The sequence below is a fragment of the Mauremys reevesii genome, linkage group 3 (assembly GCF_016161935.1).
Source record: "Mauremys reevesii isolate NIE-2019 linkage group 3, ASM1616193v1, whole genome shotgun sequence".
NCBI classification, from domain to species: Eukaryota; Metazoa; Chordata; order Testudines; family Geoemydidae; genus Mauremys; species Mauremys reevesii.
The window spans coordinates 77,317,509-77,341,733 of record NC_052625.1 but is presented as its reverse complement, the minus strand read 5'-3'; the positions used below and the strand labels follow the sequence as shown (position 1 = coordinate 77,341,733).

At 43.5% G+C, this 24,225-nt stretch overlaps 1 protein-coding gene across 4 annotated transcripts in view; it reads left to right on the top strand.

Moving 5' to 3' along the window:
• The window catches only part of MTR (5-methyltetrahydrofolate-homocysteine methyltransferase), an 85,328-nt gene that overhangs the window by 32,338 nt on the left and 28,765 nt on the right, over positions 1 to 24,225 (top strand). For all 4 annotated transcript variants that reach the window (XM_039531292.1, XM_039531289.1, XM_039531291.1 and 1 more), the window contains 12 exons: positions 277 to 338; positions 1,779 to 1,846; positions 3,320 to 3,399; positions 5,277 to 5,389; positions 6,999 to 7,139; positions 7,943 to 8,128; positions 8,996 to 9,175; positions 11,962 to 12,078; positions 12,174 to 12,314; positions 15,822 to 15,911; positions 17,740 to 17,892; positions 18,578 to 18,685. In XM_039531292.1, the coding sequence (XP_039387226.1) occupies positions 277 to 338; positions 1,779 to 1,846; positions 3,320 to 3,399; positions 5,277 to 5,389; positions 6,999 to 7,139; positions 7,943 to 8,128; positions 8,996 to 9,175; positions 11,962 to 12,078; positions 12,174 to 12,314; positions 15,822 to 15,911; positions 17,740 to 17,892; positions 18,578 to 18,685 (1,439 nt within the window). The remainder of the gene's footprint in view (positions 1 to 276; positions 339 to 1,778; positions 1,847 to 3,319; positions 3,400 to 5,276; positions 5,390 to 6,998; positions 7,140 to 7,942; positions 8,129 to 8,995; positions 9,176 to 11,961; positions 12,079 to 12,173; positions 12,315 to 15,821; positions 15,912 to 17,739; positions 17,893 to 18,577; positions 18,686 to 24,225) is intronic.

The following is a 24,225-nucleotide window of genomic DNA, read 5'->3' as shown; positions in this document are numbered from 1 at the left end:
ACTTTTTTCCTACCTTTCTGCATTCCCCTTTCCAACTCTTCAGGAAATAAATGTCATTACTACTATAAGTTAGAAACACATTTAGAATTTAACATTTAAAAAAAAAATTAGTTGTCATGAGGAATCCCAAACCCTTTCAGGAGCAACTGATAATAACGCACTGAATGATGATCAGAAATGCAATGAGACATTTCAGTTCTACATGTGCAGCTGCTTTAAATGTCTCCTCTTTGTGGGGTTTAAACACATTGTAATACTCTAAAAATATTTCTCAAGGTCTCCCCAATGCCTTTGGAGGTTATGACGAAACCCCTGAAGTGACTGCCAAGCATATAAAGGTAGGGAATATTTCTCATGAATGAGTTTTACCTGTCACAGTAATAGTAACATGGTTGTCTCTGCATTTACTTTATGCAATCTTACTGTAGCACTTTAATTGGTTCTCAGGCAACTATCACCTGGGTATTTAGCTGGGGTCTGTTTTGTATGTTGCAAACACCACTTTTCCCCAGCAGTTTATAACCAGTGTATTGAATGGTGGCACTTGGTGACTCAGATCAGGAGAAACTTCTATTTAATGAATTTTGAAACCCTAAGTCATTCTGGCTTTTTTTTCTGCCCACTAAGTTGCAGGAAGGTTGCTTACCTTGTGAGATCTGTTGATCGGGTGCTACAGATCACAAGCATTTGCAGTCTTTTTCACTCTCTCACTCCCTCTCTTTTTGGAAATAATTCATCACATAAGAGGGCAAGCTAACTGTGAACATAAATCTGAGTAGGTTTTTTGAGTTCCTGTGCAGGAAACCTGCAGTGAGAGAGAAGCTCACTTAGGTAACTCTAGCCTAAGTTAATGGTTTCCAGCCTTTTCCATCCTGGGATCCCCTCCCATCTAGCAAAGACTCTCTTATACAGCAATAAAGGAAGGGCAGGGTGGTTACAACCCCCTGACAACTGATCCTGACCCCCAGGTTGAGGAACCCTGGCCTGAGTTGGCAGACAACACAAATTACAACAGTTGGAAATTTGGTTTCCAAGAGGATTTTCCCGCTGATGGAGGAGAAAGCTAGCTACTGCCTGTTAACTGTCAAGTAATCAAAATAAAACTGAATTACGTTTTGTGAATCATCTTGTAATACACAAATGCTTCAAAACAATTTGTAAAATAGGGAGTTAAGTACCGTACAGGAAACTGAGCAGCCTTTATGCTCTTGGCACTATCTTGCACAGTCATAGCATTTATAACCAGTTTTGGGAGAGGAAGAGTGATCCATGACACAGATTTTTCCATTGCTAGCTCTGCCAAGTGCTATTTGACCTTTGCTGTCCACCTGAGACTAGCAGAGGGATCTGGGCTTTAAAGTGTCAGCAGGAGGGCAGTATCTGTAGCAGTGTGGAACTTTGGCCTTGTGTGTTTATTTTCAAATGTAGACATGTAAATCAACACTTAGCTTTAGACACTCACATTTGCAAATTTGGTCCACAGCTTTTAGGGAGAGACAAGAGGGTTGCCATACTAGCATCTGGGAGTGAATAAAGTGGAAGGAATAATAAATGTTACAGGGAAGTAATAGTATTGAAACCAGAGGGGTAAAATTCAATGGACTTCTTTGAGTTGGGTTTAATTCAGTAACATTGCTTCATTTTGTTTTTCTTTGGGGAGCTTTAGCTTGCTTGATATTTGGAGAATATAGATTTTTCTTACCTTTTGTTTTTGTGAATTGCCTGTTATTGGATGCAGTTATCAACTTGAAACTAAATAGTCTTTTCCCTGCACACAGAGCTTTGCTTTGGATGGTTTGGTCAACATAGTTGGAGGTTGCTGTGGTACCACTCCAGCACATATCAGGTAACTTCACAGGTAATGTTAGTCTATTCAAATGCACAGGAAAGGAAGATATCCCTGTTCCTCCAAACTGGAGTTCCATGATTTGTATTAAGACCTCTTCACAAAAAGAATAAGACAACTCACTTGAGATCAAGCTGCTGCAGCCTGTGGGGCAGAAAGTGCTGTGCTCCTGCATTAGTGGCCTGTTGTTGCGGGGACTGGAGGGTAAAAACAAGTGCAATACACCTGGTCCCCGTCTCGACTAAAACTGTTCCAGAATAAAACCCTGTCTTCTCCTTTCCCCTCCTCTGCTGTGCTGCTTCTCTAGCTTTTGTGTGATAATACTGCAAAGCTGCTTTGAAGGGAAAAGGAAAAACGAGGCAAAGCCATGTCAAGGATCTGGGAAGGTTAAAATGACAGTCCCATCTGGTTGGGAGAAATGTTTCGGTACAGCCCCACTAGAAATAGTAATTTGGAAGACTTCCTTCCTCCCTTTATTCCTTCAGCGTTCACAAGAGGCAGACGCACCTCTCCCACAGGGATAGGGGAAAGCTAACCCTTCTGAGCCATTGTTGCTCTGATGTCCTGTGAAAGTGCAGGAGGCGCATGGCACGTTGCCCTCAATTGATTGCGAAGCCAAAAGAGGGAAGATGGACCTGCTGTCATAATAGTTGTGTTCATCCTGGCTCACCTCAGGGCCATTAGGAGACGCATCCCAGCTCAGAGAGTTAGTGAAATCTATCCCTTGTTGCTGCTACACAACAATCCATGTTCGAGAAGTCAGGATTTTAATGGGAACCTCTGGGGCTGAGCAACAGTGTGGAGAATCTTTCTGTCCACCCATAAGTACGGCTAAGATTTTGTCATGGTTATTTGTAGTAAAAGTCATGGACAGGTCATGGGCAACAAAAATTCACAGAAGCTGTGACCTGTCTGTGGCTTTTGCTGCTGCAGCTCCATGGTTTCTCCTGCCACCATGGTGGCTGGGAGCTGTGGGGTTCCCCCACTCCGCCCAGGAGGCTGTTGCTGGAACCCTGAGGAGGGCCCCCTGAGGAGGCTGTTGCCCATCGCTGGAACCCTGCCGGGGCCCCACTGGCTGCCAGCTCTAGTCCCGCGGCCCCAGGGGCTGAAGCAGAAAACTTCACGGAGCAGGTTCCTTGACTTCCATGACCTCCATGACATAAGTGCAGCATTACCCATAAGTAAATGTGTTATCTGGTGGGGGTGGTGATCTCATATTTTGTATCTGATGGAAGTCTTTAGCTCCATACACTTATTACAATTTGGATATAACATATTTCTGAATTTATTTTTGCCTTTGGCTACCCAAAATGAAACATGTTATTACTCTTGTTTAGCAGGGCTGAATTACAGGGGTGAGGGGTATCTCTTTCTAGTACATTTCATTTGAATATTACACAGAGGATTTAGATTTTAATTAAAAAATTGTATTCTTAACTCTGGAGCTTTTTCTTTCCTCCTTCTGTTATTCAGGGAGATTGCTGAAGCAGTAAAAACATGTATACCTCGTATTCCCCCATCCTTCGTTTCAGAAGGGTATATGCTGCTGTCAGGTAAGAGAGAGAATAACAGCTTGAGACTTTTGTTTTGTGACATGTACTGAATTACTGCTCTCTAGAGACCAGAAGGGATGACCAAGATCCCAACTCCATATCCAAATACACCAGCTTCTGAAAGTTGTGCATTGCAGATCCAAAGGTCACAACTTGGGCCCATCTCGTGTTACAGCTAAAGAATTAGTGAAACTATCAGCTTCACAATCAGTAGAAATGTCTCTTAGACCTGACCTACATTTGTCTCAGTGGATCTCAAAGCACTTCGCACAAAGGATAAGTATGCTTATCCCCTAGTGCAAATGGAGAAATTTAGGCCCAGAGAGGTGAGCTGATGTGCTGCAGGTCATGGGGAAGGTGAATGGCAGAGCCAGGAATAGAAGCCAGATCTCCTGATCCTAGGGAAATAAATACCCTGTTACTGCTGGTTCAGGTTTATAACACTGTTTGACTGGTGAGGACGGAATTAACTCATGGTAAATCTGAATCTAGAATGTGGTTTTTGACTACAGTTTGGCTTTATACACACGAGCTCGCCAAAACCCTCTATAAGTCTGTGGGCCAACTCTCTAGCCAGGGTATCATATAACATTTGCAACAGTAGCAAGATTTCAGTCCTGTCTCTTCAGGGTTGGGTTTGATTTCTCAAACCAAAGCAATTCAGCATACATTAAACAAATCAGGTCTCGATCTAGGGTCTGCAGCAGGAGCCTACCTGCTCCCTGTAGGTCTTACTCTCAACTGAGCTCCTTGTTGTTGTCCTTTTATCGAAGACCTGCAGGGTATTGCCTGATCTCTGGGTTCAGACCCATTGCTGGGGGTGTAGCTAATTAGTCACAGAATGGGAACAGTGATGTCAAGCCTGACTCTTAAAGAGCCATACCACCTTATGTTTCCTGTGTAATGGGAACCTTGTTTGATATGTTTCTTAAATCCAGCTGTAAGGCCAATATACAATATTTGGGGCCAAAAGCTTCTGAATTTTTTTTAATTAATTGGGAAATTTTTAATTGGACAAATTAGCCATTGCCCTTTGGGAGTCAGGAAGTAAGGTACTCATCATCCTTGTTGGCTACATTTCCAAAGTGATAGCAGAAGGATTTAATGTCACAGTATCAAGTCACATGAAGGTGTTTGCATGTTTGGAAGTAAGCCCTATCCTCAGCATTATTAATTAATCTTATTGAGGAATTAATATTTTATACCATTTATCATTATCTTAACTTGTGGTTCTCATAACTTGAGACAGTGTTTTCAAGCTTGGATTTCAGAGGTGTCGAGCATCATCTGGTTCCATTGACTTGCTTCCATGGAAGCTGCATTTGATTGCTGCCTCTGAACTTCAAGCCAGTTATTCAGGTGCCTAAAGTTTGAAAATTACAGCTAGGACTGGTTTATTTTATATGGTCTATAGTGCAACTACAAAGTTTAGAGGCCCAACCTTGCAGCCATTCCACATGCAAAACCTCATTGGTGTTGATGGGGAGGGATGTGCCCAGAAGAACTACAAGATAAGGATGCTAGAGATACATGTATGAGGGTGTGGCTGTGTAGAGTTGCTTTCTTCTAGAGGTTGTCTCCCATCAGTATACTCCTGTGGTGCCCCACCTACGCCCTTTGTCTACATTGTAAAGGAGCTACAGCTGCTAGAGCCTGCAGTTAAGAATTTTGCTATTGAAAGAGATTTTGTCCATTGCCATGACAATTTAGCGGACGAAATGATGCATTCCAATTTCAGCTTGATAAATTGAGGGATCCATAATCCCACAGATAAACCTGGCCTTAGCTCTTGGACTGGCAATAAATTGTTTATTCTCTACAGTGTCTCCATTTTTTCCCTGCATCTTTACAAATGTTTTCTAAAATGTCCCTTTAAGGTCTTGAGCCCTTCAGGATTGGCCCATACACGAACTTCGTTAACATTGGTGAACGCTGCAATGTGGCAGGATCAAAGAAGTTTGCTAAGCTCATCATGGCAGGCAACTATGAAGTGAGCATCCCATTTAATTTACGCTTCTGACACTACTTTTTCTAAACAATTATAGGGTTACAGTATTTTTCCATTACATTACTAATTACTTATTAGGTCTACATATAGTCCTCCTCCCACACCAGCTATAGGTAGGTAAAATCTCCTTCAGTTTTCCTGTTTTTTCTCATTGCTTTTCCTTACTTAGGTTCCTGGCTGAGCATAATAGCTCTTGATGAATCCACAGTTAGGGTTTTGCCAAGTGCTTTGTTAGCTAGTGTTATTGAAAAATCTGTTTCTCCTATAATACTAGCTATACAGCCAAACTCTGCTATTTCATACCGTAGAGCTAAGAGCTTTTGTTGCAGTGAGACCTCCTAAAATGTAACAGCTGAGTCTGGCATAAGATGAGGAAAACTGAACCACAGTTTGTGGGGGCTGTGAGAAATAGAAAGGTGTTTTGATTTTGATTTGTTTTTCGCCCCTCCCACCCCACCCCGGATCAATCAAGTGACAAAAACAAAGCAAACAAACATAAGCATTCAAATAACGGAAGAAGGACTCTAATATTCCCCTCCTAACACACACTCATTGTTTTGTAGCTTAATAAACATGGAACAGCCTCCAATAATGAAGAATATTTGGTATGTCTACACAGCAAAGAAAAACCCGCGGCTGGCCCGCTCAGGTTTGTTTCATTGCTGTGTAGACTTCCGGGTTCAGGCTGGAGTCTGAGCTCTGGGACCCTCTCACCTTGCAGTGTTCTAGTGCCCAGGCTCCAGCCCAAGCCCAGAAGACAACACCGCAATGAAACATCTCTGCAGCCTGAGCCCCGTGAGCCCGAGTTGGCTGGCACGGGCCAACCGCGGGTTTTTCTTTGCTGTGTAGATACACCCTGAGAGGCTAAGAAGATTTTAGTTTGTGACTTATAGGTCCTTACTGTAGTCCATCCCAGGAGGCTATTTTCCTGTAATCATTTGAAATCAGAACTGATTGTGACCATGTAAAGCTTTGATCTTTTCAATAAAACACATTGCTAACTATGTTTAAAATTGAAGGCACTACCAGGCCATAGTGTCAAAATCACCACATTTTTGCAGACAGAATATCAGCTTTGCATTACTAATGATTTCTGGGTTGGCATATTCATGGATTCCCAGGCCAGAAGGGACCATTTTGATCATCTAGTCTGACCACCTGTATAACACAGGTCATAGAACTTCCCCAAAATAATTCCTAGAAAATACCTCTTTTAGAAAAACAGCCAATCTCGGTTTAAAAATTGTCAGTGATGGAGAATCCATCATGACTCAAAATTGTTCTAATAGTTAAAAATGTACGCCTTGTTTCTGGTCTGAATTTGTCTAGCTCCAACTTCCAGCCATTGGATCTGTTAGACCTTTCTCTGCTAGATTGAAGACCCCATTATTATGTATTTGTTCCCCATCTAAATACTTACATTGTAATCAAGTCACCCACTAACCTTCTATAAGCAGAAAAGGAGATGCTCTCATTTTGATAATCTACAACACAGGGTGAATTCAGAGAGCTTTGTTTGGGAAAGTGAAATAATGTCTCCACCATGATTAACTCATTTGTTCTGCTTATTCATTTTAAATCCCTTCTTTAGGAAGCTCTGAGTGTAGCCAAGGCCCAAGTTGAGATGGGAGCCCAGATTTTGGATATCAATATGGATGATGGAATGCTGGATGGGCCGAGTGCTATGGCCAGATTTTGTAACTTCATTGCTTCGGAACCTGACATTGCTAAGGTTGTACTTGATTCATCCCACAGCACATTCAATCAGATTTCTGTTGATATGTGAATCACAATTCGGTAAAATGTTGATACGGATTGTTATGTTCAGTAAACAGAAAGTGTGTGTATTTAGTTATCCTCCACTAGTTTTGTGATGAGAAAGGCATCAGAATTTGGGTTCTTTCCTTTCCTTTAGAATAGTGTCACATGTGCTAAGTGGCATGCAGCAGATGGCCTTTCACGGAAACACAGATTTTAAGCACATTCCTTCTGAGCTGCATTGTCTTTTATTGCCAACTCAAAGGCATGCTGCATTTTTCCTTTGGTTGGCAGAGCAGAATATCAAGTCCTTTTTAAAATCACTATACACAATATAAAGTGGCAGTAGAGTGCTGTACTTAGCAGCGTTCTGATACGTAAATCTCATCTGTCTGCAGAACAAGGGTCCAGAATTTGCTGTAGACATAGGAAGGTTCTCCCACATGATACTAAAACCTGCTGATGCCAAGCAATTTGGCTTTCTAAAAACCAGTACTTGCATGCTGGAAGATAAGCCGGGGGAGGAGAGCAGGGAAGAGAGAGAGAGAGATCTCTGTATTTAGAGTTGCATTGAGATTTGTACTGAAAGCAGATATTCTGGGTGCTATTTTGTTTGTAGATTTCTTCTGTTTTTTTATTCCTTTCCTTAAGCAGGCTTGAAAACCTGATGAATATTGTGTTTGCTTTTCCAGCCTTTTGTTTAAGTTGGAGGATGGTAGTCAGGGAAAATTTGCTGCTAATTTGCACTTCCCCTCTTTATCTTTCTGCTGGATTCAGGTGCCGTTATGCATCGATTCTTCAAATTTCTCTGTGATTGAAGCTGGCTTGAAGTGTTGCCAAGGGAAATGCATTGTGAACAGCATCAGCCTGAAGGAAGGTGAAGATGATTTCCTAGAAAAAGCAAGAAGGATTAAGTTGTACGGAGCAGCTGTGGTGGTCATGGCTTTTGATGAAGTGGGTCAAGTGAGTGTCACTTCCTTATTATGTGACAGATTTCACTTTTTGAGATGACAGGCTCCTTATTCCCATAGGAGGAGGAGGTAAAGTGGCTGTGTAGTTAGGGTCTAATATGTTTAGAGGCCTGTACAATCTTAGCAACACTTTTTGTTACTCTGATCTAGAGACGTTTTTGACCCTGTTGGCCTGATTGTGTTTAGATAGCCTATATCCATGTGGGTAGTCTATTTGAAACCACTAGGTTGATTGAATTGACTATACCACTCTATAAGAGTAAGAGTGACAGAATCAGACCTGAGCAACTAATAGGGCAGCTCCAGGCCCCATTGTAGGAGGCCAAGGTCTGCCAGTAGTAGCAGCAGTATTGGTGTGCCACAAGGCTATGCCACCTGTACTAGATGATGATTGCGATAGTGGAGTAGGCAGGAATTTTATAGCAGGGATATGAATTTTCTGTTAAATTCTATAGTACTTATCCACTTCAGGTTTCTAGTTCAGAAATTGATTGGCATATTGACCAGAGAGAGAACTAAGCTCAGATCTATTTGTGAATTAGATTTGTTCTTCCCAGAGCTGTCTTAGGTTTTTCTGCGATGCTGTAAGTGGAGCCCATACCAGAACCGTGTAGTCTCTCTCTCTCTCGATCCAACCTACCTTTCTCTAATGGACTGAACCAAGACCCCTCAGCTCTGAACATGCCTAAACTTGGACTTAGAAACTCAAAATTTCATCTTTCCCAAGTTCATGGTGTTTGAATTGGTAACTGATTCATGAGAGACCTGCAAACTTAGCGCTGGAACTTTGATTCCATCCTGTCTTTGTGTTACACAGCAGAAATGCTTTCTTTTCAGACCCCCTTTTTTATTTTTCCAGGCCACAGAAACGGAAACTAAAATTGCAGTGTGCACCAGAGCTTATCACCTCCTTGTGAAGAAAGTGGGCTTCAATCCAAACGATATAATTTTTGATCCCAATATTCTGACCATAGGGACTGGAATGGAAGAACATAACCTGTATGCAATTAACTTCATCAATGCAGCTAAAACCATAAAAGTAAGTGTTTTTAGCTGTTGCTGTGGTGTTTTACTTCATGCAGCTCTACTTAAAAAATCCTAGTGCTTCACAATAATTTACTTCCAAAATTAATAATAGTGGACTACTCCTGTGAACTGCAATAGTTTCTCAACACTGCTATGCTTCCAGTAGGAAACATTATACGTTATGTAGTGCTCTAAATTTAGCTCAGTCCATAAACTGTACCATAAATATATTGGTATTAATGAAGTGAAGTAACATTCATAAAATGTCAGCACTCTGGCCAAAAGGCCCCACTCAAGACATGTGAAAGCTGACTCGTTTAATTATTGTGACTGGATTATAGCACTCAAAAACCTGACCTAATGTAAGACTTTCTTTACTTTTTATTTAGTCACAATACACCTGTTGGGACAACCAGAAATAAAGGGCATCATTTGAATAAAGCTGTGTCAGCCATTATACCTTTACGTTTGAGGGGGCGATGTGATGGGTTCTATTTGTTGCCAGCCCTTGCAAACAGATTGTGTATGAGATATTTTCTGGGAGATGGGCAGGCAGCACCTTGTCCTGGATCAGTTGAAGCCAGAAAGGCTCTCCAGTTGCCAGATGAGATTTGGGATTCCAAGCTAGCCCAGTGTACTCCTGTAGCATGTCTCTAGCTTTGTGTGTTAAGACACTTTTGGCAGTAGAATCACTGAGAATGGAGGAGCTCTTCCAGGTCTGGTTGTTATGGGAAGTGGAGGTGGGTTAGTTGTCCACCTTCCCAGAAGAGGGCTGTCAGACGCTCCCTAAAAAACACAATTCAAGTTAAGTGTGTGTGTGTGAACTGGGGAGACAGGCCAGCTGGGAGAAGGCTGCTGGTATGCTGGGTATGTGAGTAGCAGAGCAACGATTGATTCCCTTTGGGAAGACAATGATTTGGGGGGGATCCATTGTTCTTTCTAGACTTCCATAGTCTGAGCTGTTCAGAACCACAGTTGCCCAAAACCTGACCCAGAGATTTAAAAATCACAAAATAATTCCAAAACCAGGGATAACCTTGGAAGTGTTGGCAGTCAACAGGTGTGCGTGTTCTGGGGGATGGGTGACTTTCAGGTTTAAAATAGAAGAAATGGTGGATTCTCTGTAATTTGAAGTCTTTAAATTATGATTTGAGGTCTTCATTAACTCAACCAGAGGTTAGGGTCTGTTACAGGAGTAGGTGGATGAGGTTCTGTGGCCTGCAATGTGTAAGAAGTCAGACTAGATGATTATGATGGTCCCTTCTGGCCTTAGTCAATGAGTTTCTCAGTTTTAAGGAATTAATGAATTCATCCGTATCCAAGGTGCATGGTAATAAACTTTTTTGTCCCAAGTGCTAATCCCATAAACAAACCTCTAGTTAAGAGAGTTCTGATAGGAGGGAACTACAGAGGAGTTCTTTGGGGAGAAATCTCCATTGCATTCACTACAGTCAGGTGTTGATTGCTAGTAGGGCTTGTTGTGGAGTAGTATGGATGTGACTCACTGCACTTCCACAAAGCAATCTATTCACAGATTTCCCCCCCCCCCATGTCACTATCTTCTTCCCCCTCCTTCAGTAAACTGTGGAAACCTCCCACAGAGACTTCTCTGCAATGAGCAGAGGAGGCAGAATCCTCCTGCGCAGGATGTCTGCTGCGTTTAGCATCCCTGCTGCAAACCTTCAGCTTTGCAGCTACTTTTGACCCGAGACCATGGGTCTTTATTAATAGGGCTGCAGGTCTGTCACAGTGATAAGTGTCACTGATACGTGATTTCCCACCCCAGTTTGTCCATTACTTTTTATTGTGACCAGGATTTTTCTTTGTCACTGGGATTTTCTAGGGCAGGAGTTGGGGGAAACCTGTGCCATGGCATGGCCAATTTTGCAACCACAGCCCAGTTTTTGGCAAGCGATTTGGTATGCCAGGGCTGGAGGGGGTCATTGTAGGGAGCGGGCCCTGCCTACATGCTGTGACAAGAGCCAACAGACCAGAGGGCAGAGCTGGGCCAGCCCCGCAGGGTAGGAGCCACCACTGCCAGGTGAGTGGGGGATGGGCTTGCTCTGCAACCCCCTACCCTCAGGGGGCAGGACCCCACCCACTTTAAATGGTGCTCCTGTGACTTTACACCCCATTTACCCTCTTCTTGTGACTTTTACTAAATTTACCATGGCTGCTCCATGAGTTTTGACTAAAAAATACTGTGACACATCTGCAGCCCTTCTTGTTGTTAATAAAAAACCTGACAGACAGGATCTAGTTAATATTTTATGACAGATAATTAATTTACAATTTTTGTTGAGAAGGATAATCTGTGAGTTGTTACTAAGTTGGATCCCTTTTTTTCTTGGTTTCTTTGCTCAGCTTAAAGAAAAGTGAACATATTAGTGTTGTAGAAAGCACAAGGTGTCAGACTTTCATAGTGTGGAACACATCTTGAGAGAGCAGCTCCCCTCCTGTTTACTATTATGTGGAACACCCTTCCCAATCAAGAACCCATTCATAATAGCCCATCATCCTTTCGGGAACCACGCAAGTTGCTTATGTATTGCTAGGTTGGGTCTTCCTTTCTGTTTCCAGCTTCTTCTACAGACATTCAAGTTCTTCTCTGAAAGGAAGAGTCTGGATAACTGTAGAAGCAGTTGGAACCAAGGAAAGGAGGCACTATCATCATATGACTTGCCAGCACTGCACAGACCTGGAACAAGTTCTTTGTGGATCATTGGTGCCTCTCCAGCGCCTCTTTTGGAATCACTTTCGTAAAGTTTGACTATGCTGATATTTTGATCCTGTTGCTAGGAAACACTGCCAGGAGCTAAAATAAGTGGAGGCCTCTCCAATCTGTCCTTCTCCTTCCGGGGGATGGAAGCCATTCGAGAAGCAATGCATGGAGTTTTCCTGTATCATGCAATTAAGGTATGATGTGCTTTCCAGCTACATTATTTGTGCTCCCCAGATATGTGGTGGGAAGTTTTATGGGTATTGCTGATGATCTTTTTCTGTACTCTTAGTATGGCATGGACATGGGGATAGTGAATGCAGGGAATCTTCCAGTGTATGATGATATTCACAAGGAACTTCTACAGCTGTGTGAGAATCTGATCTGGAATAAAGACCCAGATGCAACAGAGAAGCTTTTACATTACGCCCAGGTAACTTTCAGAGTTATGTGTTTGTTAAGCTTTTGTACAGAACCCAGGCTGTTGCATCTAAGTGCTGACACACCAGGTAAGATTGAAACACACATTTTATGTAGCCTCTGACAGTGTGTAGTAGAAGCTTGCACAGTTGGTGTAAGCAGCTCAGTTGTTATAAGCAAATGGAAAAAAAACTGAACCAAATTGAATACACTTTGCATCATGCCCTAAAGGTTTGCTACCAAATCAGAGTCCTTCTGACTCCTAAAGAGAGCTTGTGGCAAAGGTACCTTCCGTTGAGACTGTTTTCCCTCTAGAGCAGAATTTTATATTGCACAAGGGGCTAGGATCATTCCGGGAGGTGAAGAGGGCTCTTTCTTTTGCAACTCCAGCCCCTGCATGTCTTTTTGGAGGATAGAGAGCATTTTGTGTGTGCTTGAAAGGTGATCCAGTGGTAAAGGCACTCTAGTGGGACTCAGATTTGCATTCAGTTGCCAGCTGTGCCAGACTTTGTGTGTTCTTGGGCACGTCATTTAATCTCCCTCTCTTTCTCATCTCCCTATGTGTAAAAAGGGCTAAAACTATCCTACCCCACGGGGGCGTTATGTGAATCGATGCATTTGTGAGAGACTGTGGTGATAGGGACCATATAAGTACCTATCTAAAGGAATATGAAAGGTGCCAAATTAACAACCCTATAGACCTAGGGTGAAATTCTGGTTCCCATTGAAACCAGTGTCAACCCTCCTGTGGATTTCCAAGTTAGTTACTAGGGCATATTATAGAATAATCCTAAACGAGACTGAAGAGCTATTTCTAATGACTGCAGGCCACACCTCTTATTAAAGATGAGGGGGACTGTAGGCTGTTTCTGAAATGCATGGATTGTGTTTGGCCTGTAGGACACAACTCTGTCCATACCTGCATGAGAACAAGGGCAGTAAATTTAAAATCAATGACAGGAAAACTTTTCAATCCCTGTCATCCCGCATCCTCCTAGCACACACTGTATGTAAGAATTAATACCATTACTAAGGTGGTTTGGTACAATGCTCTTTTAATACCAGTGGATTTACAAGTTATCTTTCCTGAATGTGATGATAGACTTGGGATATTTTTACAGTATCTGTGGTTGCAGGGAGAAAAAAAACCCAACTAGAGCCTTACAATGAGATAGAAGAACCAAAATGAAAAGTAAAGTAGTTTAATGGCCAGGTTAACAAAGAGATTCTGAAACCTAAAAATTCAGATAGATGCTTTGGAAAAATCTCACTAAGCACCTACGTGAGTTAGGCATCTAAATATCTTTGTAAATTTAGCCCCAAGTGGTGGTGGTGGAAGAACCAAAGGGGATTATTTTAAAACAGAAATATCTCTGTCAAGTAGGCTAACTGTCTTAATTTATGGTGGTGTCCCTTAATCTTAAAGGGAATTAATAGCCCAATCAATCCTATTCAACAACCCTCAAGAGGGACCACATAAGTAGTGTTTCTGCAAGAGGCAGACTTTGAATGCAAATGGAGCATGAAAAGCAGTAACATGGTTGGGTAAAGCAGATGGGCTCTTTCTTCTGGTAAATTTTAACAGCCTCATTCCCTCCACCTCCCCCTGCCAGAAGCAATGCATCTTGCTGTCACCCAGTGCTGCACACCTGGGGTGTGTGTGGAGATTTCTTCTGTCAGTCCCACCTACCCTGGGGGATCAGGTTGCACCTGAAACATGAGATTCATTCATCCCTTGCATAGCTGCAATGTTCTTAGGGTGAAATCTTGGCCCCGTCAAAGTCAGTGGGAGTGTTGCCATTGCCTTCAATGAAGACAGCTTTCCATCCTTAGTGTCCAGAATTATCCTACTATAAAAATCCAGCAAATTCTATACATTAATTACATGCTACGTAATTGTGGGTAAAATTGATCCCATTATTGAAATGCATGGCCAGTGGCCCAGCACATGATTATTACTTTTTTGTTCCTTTTTCATCCGTCCAACCCCATTTCTCCTGTTACTGTTTAAACTCTCTAGTTTACGACTTCCCTTTCAAAAGTCTTACCCACCCTGCCTCCCTCTTCTATTTGACTTCTTCTTGTTAATGTCTCTTCTGCCAAGTTTCTCTTTTCTGGGGATTTCAGGGTGAGTGGTGGCCTCCATGACATACTCATCCTCTCTGTGCTTGACTCCAATAGCCTTCTCCAATCTGTAATCATTGTTGCCTATATCTTGGATCTTATCTACAGCAACATGTGATTTCCCCTTTCCTAGTCTCCTCTTACTCTGACCTACACTTGCCACTGGTTATTTAAACATTCTCTTCTCTATTTCATCCCCCTGCAAACTGGAGTCTCACTTCCCTCAAGCACCTTTATATCCATATAGATTTGCCATCCTCATCTGGCCTCTCGGCTATCTTTGTTTTTGACCCAGCTACTGTGCTATCTGCAAGCTGATAAGAGAACACCTGCATGCTGTCTATGTTACAGCTACCACTGTAGGTAACACTGGTGCAGAAAAATGCTTCGAAGTTTCTGGTATAGACAAGGCGTTAAGAGGAGCAGTTTGGATCTCTCATCTACAGAAAGAATAAAGTCAGCTGGAGCCAATCTAGTTTCCTCTGTGGATCATCCAAAAGGTTGAGGGCCATTTCATGAGCAGGATAAGAGATATAAGGTGATATAAGACTTGGTAACTCTGCAGAAACTTTAAAGTCAGTTGAGCTCAATACAAATACATGGTCCTACCTTTAAAAGGCTGCTAATAAACATTTAAAGCAATGTGATGAGATGATCAGAAGTCAGTGAAATGTGGGAGTGTTTAGGGCAATTTTTCACTTTCAAAATGCACCACAGGAACAGTTTGCAGAAAGCAAACTGAGTTGAACCAAATGTACTGATGGATGTAATGGTCTGTTTCTTCACCATGCACCTTTCTGGTGGATATTTGTGTATATAAAAACAAATCCTGCAATGGGACTAAAGCCTGAAATGAGAGAGAAAAAGTGTATGTTGGCTATTTTGTTCTGATGAAACTTCCCAAAATGAAATAGTTCTGGATGCCTTTTAATTCAAAAGTCATCCAGAATGTGGCATAACATAAACTGTACTCCCGCAGAACTGAACGAATGCCAAATTAATTATTTAGGATTTTAAAATGAATTGTGCACTGGGCTGGCCTGGGATCACTTTAAATTACATTCCTAAGTAAAAACCTAAAGATGAGTATTTTCAGCATGTCTTAATAGTGGTAGTGTTGTTAGAAGTCTTTCTTTCTTTGCCTACATCTTTATTACAACATATGCTCTTCAGGAGTGTCAGTTTTATTTGTCAGTAGAGCATCAGACACATAGTGCTTTGTGTACTGGTATGAACAGTACTACTTTAGAAGGTCTAAAAACGTTTAGTGTGGGATGTGTGTGAAGTTTTTAATTCTGATTCCTAGAAAAATAAAAGACCAGATTCTGAGGTTATGACTGTGTCCTTTACCCAGTCAAATTCCCACTGACTCTAATTCTCTCTCAATCCATTTTAGACTCATGCCCAAGGAGGAAAGAAAATTGTACAGACTGATGAATGGCGGGATAGCCCCGTGGAGGAAAGGCTGGAATACTCACTTGTCAAGGTGAATTTATATAAAGTTACCTTACCTAGTCAAAGTACGCAGTATGCAGGGATCATACCTGCGGACCACCTGCTGTTACCAAGAGTGTGATATAGTCCTTAAGAAGGCCACTGTTGGCTTAAAATTCATAATCTTTCTTGCCTATGTTACTAATAACGCAAGTACGGTAATTTCAAACAAAGAATATAGTCATTTAGTTTTCACTGCTTAGACTCTTTGACTTGCATTTTACTGAGCTAGGTGAATGGAGATTGACTGACTGGTTAGCTTCACTTCTAATGTTCTGTTTCTAATCCATTTCACTTTTCATTAACAGGATGCTGGTATGTTTGGGTTGCAGATGTGATGTAGAGCAGGCTTCATGTAATCATAAACTGGTTTCCATTGAAACGCTTTAAAAAAATCTTTATATGTTGGGAATTAGCACACAATGTAATCATGTAACTTCATGATTAGTCAGTGTTTGGATACATGCCTGTAGACAGTTTGCTAATTGGGTAGTAAATAAAGAATAGCGAATTGCACAGAGAAAGTGAATAAGGAAGTGTTATTTACCCCTTCACATAACACAAAATCTAGGGGTCTCCCAATGAATTTAATAGGCAGCAGATTTAAAGCACATACAAGGAAGTATTTCATACCATGCACAGTCAAATGTGGAACTCATTGCTTGGCTATGTTGTGAAGGTCAAAAGTATAACTGGGTTAAAAAAAAATTAGGTCTATCAGTGACTATTAGCCAGGATGGTCAGTGACACCACCTCGTGCTCTGGGTATCCTTAAACCTTGGAGTGCCAGAAACTGACTGGATGACAGGGGATGGATCACTTGATAAATTGCCCTGTTCTGTTCATTCCTGCTGAAGCATCTGGCACTGGCCACTATCAGAAGATGGAATACTGGGCTAGATGGACCGTTGGTCTGACCCAGTATGGTTGTTCTTATGTTCTTATTACTCCTGGGGGGATTCTGTGTGACTGCACACCCGCAGAAAACGTATAATCCCTCCCACCCCCCACAGAATTTGCATGCTTCCCTGCAGAAAACTGTAGGGAAGCCGAGGGTGGGGGTGGGGTGATCCCCTCCAAACAGAGGTGAGGTATGGAGGGGCACACGGGTTTACATGCCACTGCCCCCACCACCACCTCACAGAGTCCCATTGCCCCTGCACCCGGACCCCCCCAACGAGCCCCTGTGCATCCAGATCTCCCACTGAGATGCCCTCCCTCAGATTGCCCCACACAGAAACATCTCACCCCACATCTGGATCTCCACACACTAAGCCCCTCCACACTTGGACTCTGCTGGGCTGAGCCTGCCTGCCCATACCTGGTACACCTGGCGCAGAGGGGTAGGGCCCCACGGTGTTTCTGGGGCAGGCCCAGCCCTTGCACTGGGTCAGGTGCAGGCTCACTGCCGAGTCCCTGTACTGGGGGAGGTAGGGGCTTCAGGGTGATCGCCCACCTCAGTGCCGTCAGTGGCCTGTTGTCCCCACTGACATTCTGGAGCCACATTTATTTATTGACAAATAAAATGTGTAGAATTTTAAAATATTGTGCACATAATTTTTAATATTTTTGGTGCAGAATTCCTTCAGTAGTATCTTATGCATATTTTAATGAGAGTAAGGCTGTCCAAGAGAACATAATTGAAAGATAGTTATGATGCATTCTTGAAGATAAGCAGTCTAAAGTTGATCAGTTTTTGCTTTTGTGATTTTTTTTTAAAGGACTCTGAAATTTTTGGGGAGAACACACATATACACACACTGTGTGTGTGTGTGTGTATATATATATATATATATAAAAAGTTTGTAAAAAATTTTCAGGGCATTGAAAAATACATCATTGAGGACACAGAAGAGGCAAGATTAAACCATAACAAATATCCCAGATCTCTGAACATAATTGAAGGGCCCCTGATGAATGGCATGAAAGTTGTTGGCGATCTTTTTGGTGCTGGAAAGATGTTTCTGCCTCAGGTAAAGAGGGGAATAACCCATCCTTGTATTTCCACAAGTTTAGCCTAGCCTCTCTATCCTCTCTCCAGTTGTTGCTTATAATAAGTGTCTATAAATGGTTCTATTCCAGCTTCCCTTTCCAAAGGAAATGGAATGTTTGAATTCTAAAAACGTAGGTGTATCTATTAAGATGATGTTTTTTGTTCTCTTTCATTGCACATGACCCTTCTTTGTAGGTGGGGTTTTGTTGGGTTTTCTGTTTTGTTTCTTCCCTTTCTTTTCAATTCCCCATCTTTTTTCCAAACCGTTTTTTCCATGCTGCTTGGTGGGCACCTCTTTGATCATTGCATTGTAATTTCATCTTTAGTGGACTTTACTTAAGGGCCTGATTCTGAAAAGAGCTGAGCTTCCTCAACTCACATTGACCTATTTATGTTTGGTGGTTACTAAGCACCTGTCAGGATTGGGCCCCACAGCCCTGCTCCTACAGTGAACTCCATGCAGGCATGTCCCCACTGAAGTCAGTGGGGCTCCGCATGGAGCCGGGGTTGGACAGCATGGAGCTCACTGCAAGATTGGGATCTGTGTTTGCAAATGTGTATTTTGGTTTGCAGGTTTTCTGTAACTGGTTAGAAAAACAGGCTGTTTGAAGGGCTGTAGTTGTTTCTCTGTGTCTGACACTCTTTTCCTCCATTTGTCAATTCAGGTGATAAAGTCTGCTCGAGTTATGAAGAAGGCAGTTGGCCACCTCATTCCCTACATGGAAAAGGAAAGAGAGGAAAAGAGAGCTAAATCCAGCAGCATTGAAGAAGAGGCAAGTTGTGCTTTCTTGTGCTGTAACTCTTTAAAACTAGCTTTCTCTGAAGTCACTGAAGCTGGGCTATTGATCTGTTTGAGTTGTTTGATTTAAAATCCTGAAATCTTGGCCAGGGACATGCAGGTGTGTGAACCTAGGCCTGGTTCCAAGTGGATCGTGTATGAATTAGGGCTAGGAGTGCAAATCACATGGCACGCTCAGGCTCCGCATAGCTGTGGCCTGAAGCCAAACACCAGAACTTCTGTAGTTGGATCTCAAGTATCGTATATTTTTCTTAGTTTGAACTCAACATTTGTGGAATAAATGCTGGTAAACTTGAAACTGACAAATCCCATATGCAATTATCAGGGCCCTGGATGCGATGTCATATCTAAATTCTGCAGCAAGATCTGTTTTCTGCAGTTTGTCAGCAGCAGATGTTGTGGCAAATGGAAATTTCTGTAGCCGCATAATGTAAAAGAATTTAAAAAAATAAGGAGAAACACAGAGAAATGGTAAATCTAAAATTTGTAAGTTTTCTTGGGCTTTTTCTTAGATGAATACTTTTCAATGGATTTATAGTTTTGTGCTGCAGACATCAAGGCCTCTGGATACCATTTGCTATTGATTCTTTACATGGTTATGCATTTCATGAAATAATGGTTAAATATTTTTTTAAATGCTGAAAAGAAGAACTTGAATAGAAAAATTCTGTATAATCTAATGGGAGAGAGAGAGCATGTCTTTTCTCTTTCTCCTCCCTTAGCCATCTCATATGGATTTTTCTCTCTTCTGCTGGAGAATGATTTTGCAGAATTTTCTTCCCTTCCCCTCCATTCCCAGCAGCAACATATTCTTTGCTTCTGCTGCTCTCTGTTCCGAGCCAACTCCTCTAAGTTGTGTGCACTCTAGTATTCCTATACAGGGTGACTGCCTGTATCTGATCCAGTGCCAGTGAGAATCTGTTGATTTCAAGGGGTGTTGGATTGGCAGGGTGGGCTGGACTCGATGACCTTTCAGGGTCCCTTCCAGTTCTATGAGATAGGTATATCTCCATATATTTTTTTAATAGTTCCCCTGCCGTCCCCTGATTAAATAGATTTTTACGTTCATTTTAATGTATTCCAACAGTATACGCTCCGCAAAATTCATCACTGTAGTTCCTCTAAGGGTACGTCTACATTACGAAATTAATTCGAACTTATTCTATTCAAATTTTTGGAAGCGATTTTATGCATTTGATGTTGTGTGTCCCCACTAAAGCGCGTGTATTTGGCGGAGTGCGTCCACAGTACTGAGGCTAGCATTGAATGTCGGAGTGGTGCACTGTGGGAAGCTATCCCACAGTTCCTGCAGTCCCCGCTGCCCATTGGAATTGTGGGTTAAGCTCCCAGTGCATGATGGGGCAAAAATATTCTCGCGGGTGTTTCTGGGTGTGTGCTGTCACTCGCTCCTCCCTCCGTGAAAGCTACGGCAGAAGCCATACTACCAACAGATGGTGCAGTCCTGGTACAATCCACCCCCCATGTTCTCTCATCTTTCTATCTACTCTTATTTAACCATTTCCCACCTTTTTTCGGCTACCGTGAACCGAGCAGCACAGCTTCCGCTCCAAACTCTGCTCATGCTTCTCCTGCTCTTGCAGCTCTAGCGAGCTTCCCGACTCCGTGAAAGCTACAGAAGACAACCATTTACCGCCTTTTATCGGCCATCTTGAACCGAACAGGCCTCCTACGTTTTGCGTCCTTTTTCCAGGATTACCCATGCAGGTGCCATAGCGCGGCAATCATGGAGCCTGCTCAGATCTCTTCTGCAGTTTTGACTGTTGTAAATACCAATGCATTATCCAGCAGTATGTGCAGTACCTGCAAAACCGGGCGAGGAAGCGACGACAGTGTGATTACTATACTGATGAGGACATGGATACAGACGTTCCAAGAAGCACTGCATGTGGCGATTGGGAGATCATAGTGACATTGGGCCAGGTTCATGCTGTGGAATGACGATTCTGGGCTCGGGAAACAAGCACAAACTGGTGGGACTGCATAATATTGCAGGTCTGGGATGATTCCCAGTGGCTGTGAAACTTTCGTATGCGTAAGGCCACTTTCGTGGAACTTTGTGACTTGCTGTCTCCTGCCCTGAAGCACAAAGACACCAAAATGAGAGCAGCCCTAACAGTTGAGAAGTGAGTGGCTATAGCACTGCGGACGTTTGCAGCGCCCGACAGCTACCGCTCAGTCGGGAATCAGTTTGGAGTGGGCAAATCTACTGTAGGGGTTGCTGTGCTGCAAGTAGACAATGCAATCATTGACCAGCTGCTATCAAGGGTAGTGACTTTGGGAAATGTGCAGACCATCGTGGATGGCTTTAATGCGCTGTGGTTCCCTAACTGCAGCGGGGCGATAAACAGAACGCATATCCCTATCTTGGCCCTGGCGCACTAGGGCGGCCAGTACATAAACCGCAAGGGGTACTTTTCCAGGTGCTGCAAGCACTGGTGGATCACAAGGGACGTTTCACCGACATCAATGTGGGATGGCCGGGAAAGGTGCATGACGCTCGCATCTTCAGGAACTCTGGTCTGTTTGAACAGCTGCAGGAGGGACTTACTTCCCAGACTAGAAAATTACTGTTGGGGATGTTGAAATGCCTATAGTTATCCTCGGGGACCCAGCCTACCCCTTAATGCCACGGCTTATGAAGCCATACACAGGCACCCTGGACAGTAGTAAGGAGCAGTTCAACTATAGGCTGAGCAAGTGCAGAATGGTGGTAGAATGTGCTTCTGGACGTTTGAAAGTGCGCTGGCACAGTTTACTGACTCGGTTAGATTTCAGCACAATCAATATTCCAATTGCTGCTTGTTGTGTGCTCCACAATATCTGCGAGAGTAAGGGGGAGACTTTTATGGCGGGGTGGCAGGTTGAGGCAACTCGCCTGGTGGCCAATTTCACAGCCAGACAACAGAGCGATTAGAAGAGCGCAGCAGGGTGCGCTGCGCATCAGAGAAGCTTTGAAAGCCAGTTTCATGACTGGCTAGGGTAGGTTGTCACAGTTGTTTGTCTCTTGAAGTTACCTGCCCCCTATATATATGAAAGGAAATAAAGTCAAAATAGTTTAAAAACTGTTCTTTATTATTTGTTGCACAACACATTGAGAGAAATCCGGACCGGGGGAGGAGGAGGTATTGGGTTTGGGGGGTGGAGGAGGAGGGAAGGACAAGTCCAGAAACCAAATCAGAAGTTCGCATGTGCCAGCTTTCTGCTGCTTGGGCGATCCTCTGGGGTTGAGTGTGTGGGTCCCCATAGCCTCCCCCATCGTGTTATTGGGCGTCTGGATGAGGAGGCTGTGGAACTTGGGGAGGAGGGAGGGCGGTTATACAGGGGCTGCAGCAGCAGTCTGTGGTCTTGCTGCCTTTCTTGCATTAGATCCACCATACAGCGGAGCACGTCAGTTTGCTCCCCCATGAGCATGACCATAGCGTCCTGTCTGCTCTCATCACGCACGTCCCTCCTCTCTTCGTGTTCCTGTAATGCTTTACGGGACTCTGCAATTGTTTGCCTCCATGCATTCAGCTGGGCCCTATCAGTGCGAGAGGACTGCATGAGCTCGGCGAACATGTCGTCCCGAGTTCGTTTTTTCCATCTTCTAGTCTGGACCAGCCTCTGGGACAGAGTAGATAGGGGCCGCGTTGGAACATTTGCACCTGTGGGAGGAGAAAAAGGGAGGGTAGTATTTTTAAAAGATACATTTCAGAGAACAAAGGGGACACTTTGGTGTAAGTAAGCCATCACACACGGCCGGGCAACAGAATTCAGCTTGCAGGCAGCCTAGGGGCACGCGGGGTTCTGCTTCTTCTACATTTATTTCAATGCTTTCAAACTACTGGGCTCCCTTTCCCATAGCAAGCAATGCCTGGTGGGTTTGCCATATAAAAGGAGGGTCTGCGGGCTCTCTGGGATGATCGCTTCACACAACAACCCCACCCCCGCACCCACTGATGTGGCTCTGAGCATGGATGAGCCCTTTAAACTAAACGCGAACAACCCGGTGCGGCTGGATTTCCCCCACCGCGTGGCTCCAATCAGGCTTTCACTCACCAGAAGTACCTTCTCCAGGGTCATGGTCCGGGAGCCCACCTTGGGAGTGGGAGGAGGCTATTGGCTCCAGCATTAAGAATAGTTCCTGGCTAGGGCAGAAAAATGATTCCCCACTTGCCGCCTGTGCTCTGTCGTCGTCGTCCTCCTCCTCCTCCTCTTCGTCCTCCAATGACTCTTCCTCCTCGTTCCGTGCAACTCCCCCCTTGCAGGTGTCCACGGACCGTGGTGGGGTAGTGGTGGCGTCACCCCCCCATAATTGCACACTGCTCATGGTAGAAGCAGAATGTATGGGGAGGTGACCCAGAGCGCCCATTCGCCTCCCTGGCTTTTTGGTACGCTTGCCTGAGCTCCTTGATTTTTATACAACACTGCTCTGTGTTCCTGGAGTAGCCTCTTTCCGTCATGGCCCTGGAGACTTTAGCCTACGTATTTTTGTGTTCCTTTTTTTTGGAACGTAGTTCTGCCATAACAGACTCGTCTCCCCAACATGCGATGAGATCCAATACCTACCGTTCGGACCATGCTGGAGCTCGCCTGCGAATCCGGGACTGCGTGATCTCCTGTGATGGTGGACTGTGCTGATGGTGACCAAACAGGAAATGAAATTCAAAAGTTCCTGGGGCTTTTCCTGCCCACCTGGCTAGTGCATTGGAGTTGAGACTGTTGTCCAGAGCAGTCACAAGGGAGCATTCTGGGATAGCTCCTGGAGGCCAATAATGTCGAATTGCATCCACAATACCTTTAACCCGGGATTGCGATCTCGATTTAAGCTCTACTGCACCTGTCAAGGTTGAGTACAGAATTCGGATTAAAGAGCCCTTTAAATCGAACAAAATGGTTTGGTCATGTGGATGGAATATTTTTTTTTCGAATTAACTCAGCTAATTCTGAAATAAGACTAGTGTAGACCAGGCCTAAGATGTTTCCTAGTGAACCATCATTAGGTGTGGTGTTCTCAAGTGCCCCCTCTTCTAAAAGAGAAGTATTGTTAAGATATTAGATTAGCAATTTCAGTAAACAGCAATATCTCTGAGGATCCATGGATTTGCATGTGATCAGAGATGCAAGCACCTCACAAAAAGACTTATTACTGAGAGCAGTAGAGATTGCTGAAAGAACGCTTCATTAGTAGGCAAGCTGAAATTTACGGAGATGCATAAATGGAAAGTGTTTTAGCAAGCCCAGAAAAGGCACCGGGGCCCCCAAGAAGGAGATCTGGTGTCTGTTCCTGGATCCGTATAGGAGATAAGATACTCAAAATGTATATTTCTAGTTATATTTTAATATGCAACTTTCTTCCCTCTGCCTGGGCTCTGCTTGATGCAGGGAATGGGGGGAGCCATCATGAAGCCTGTGACTGCTCCCTGTCCTGCACCAGCCCAGACATGGGATCTTAGCAGCCTATGGACTGCTCTAAGGTATGCCACTGACATAAGGTTCTTGAGGGAGAATGAG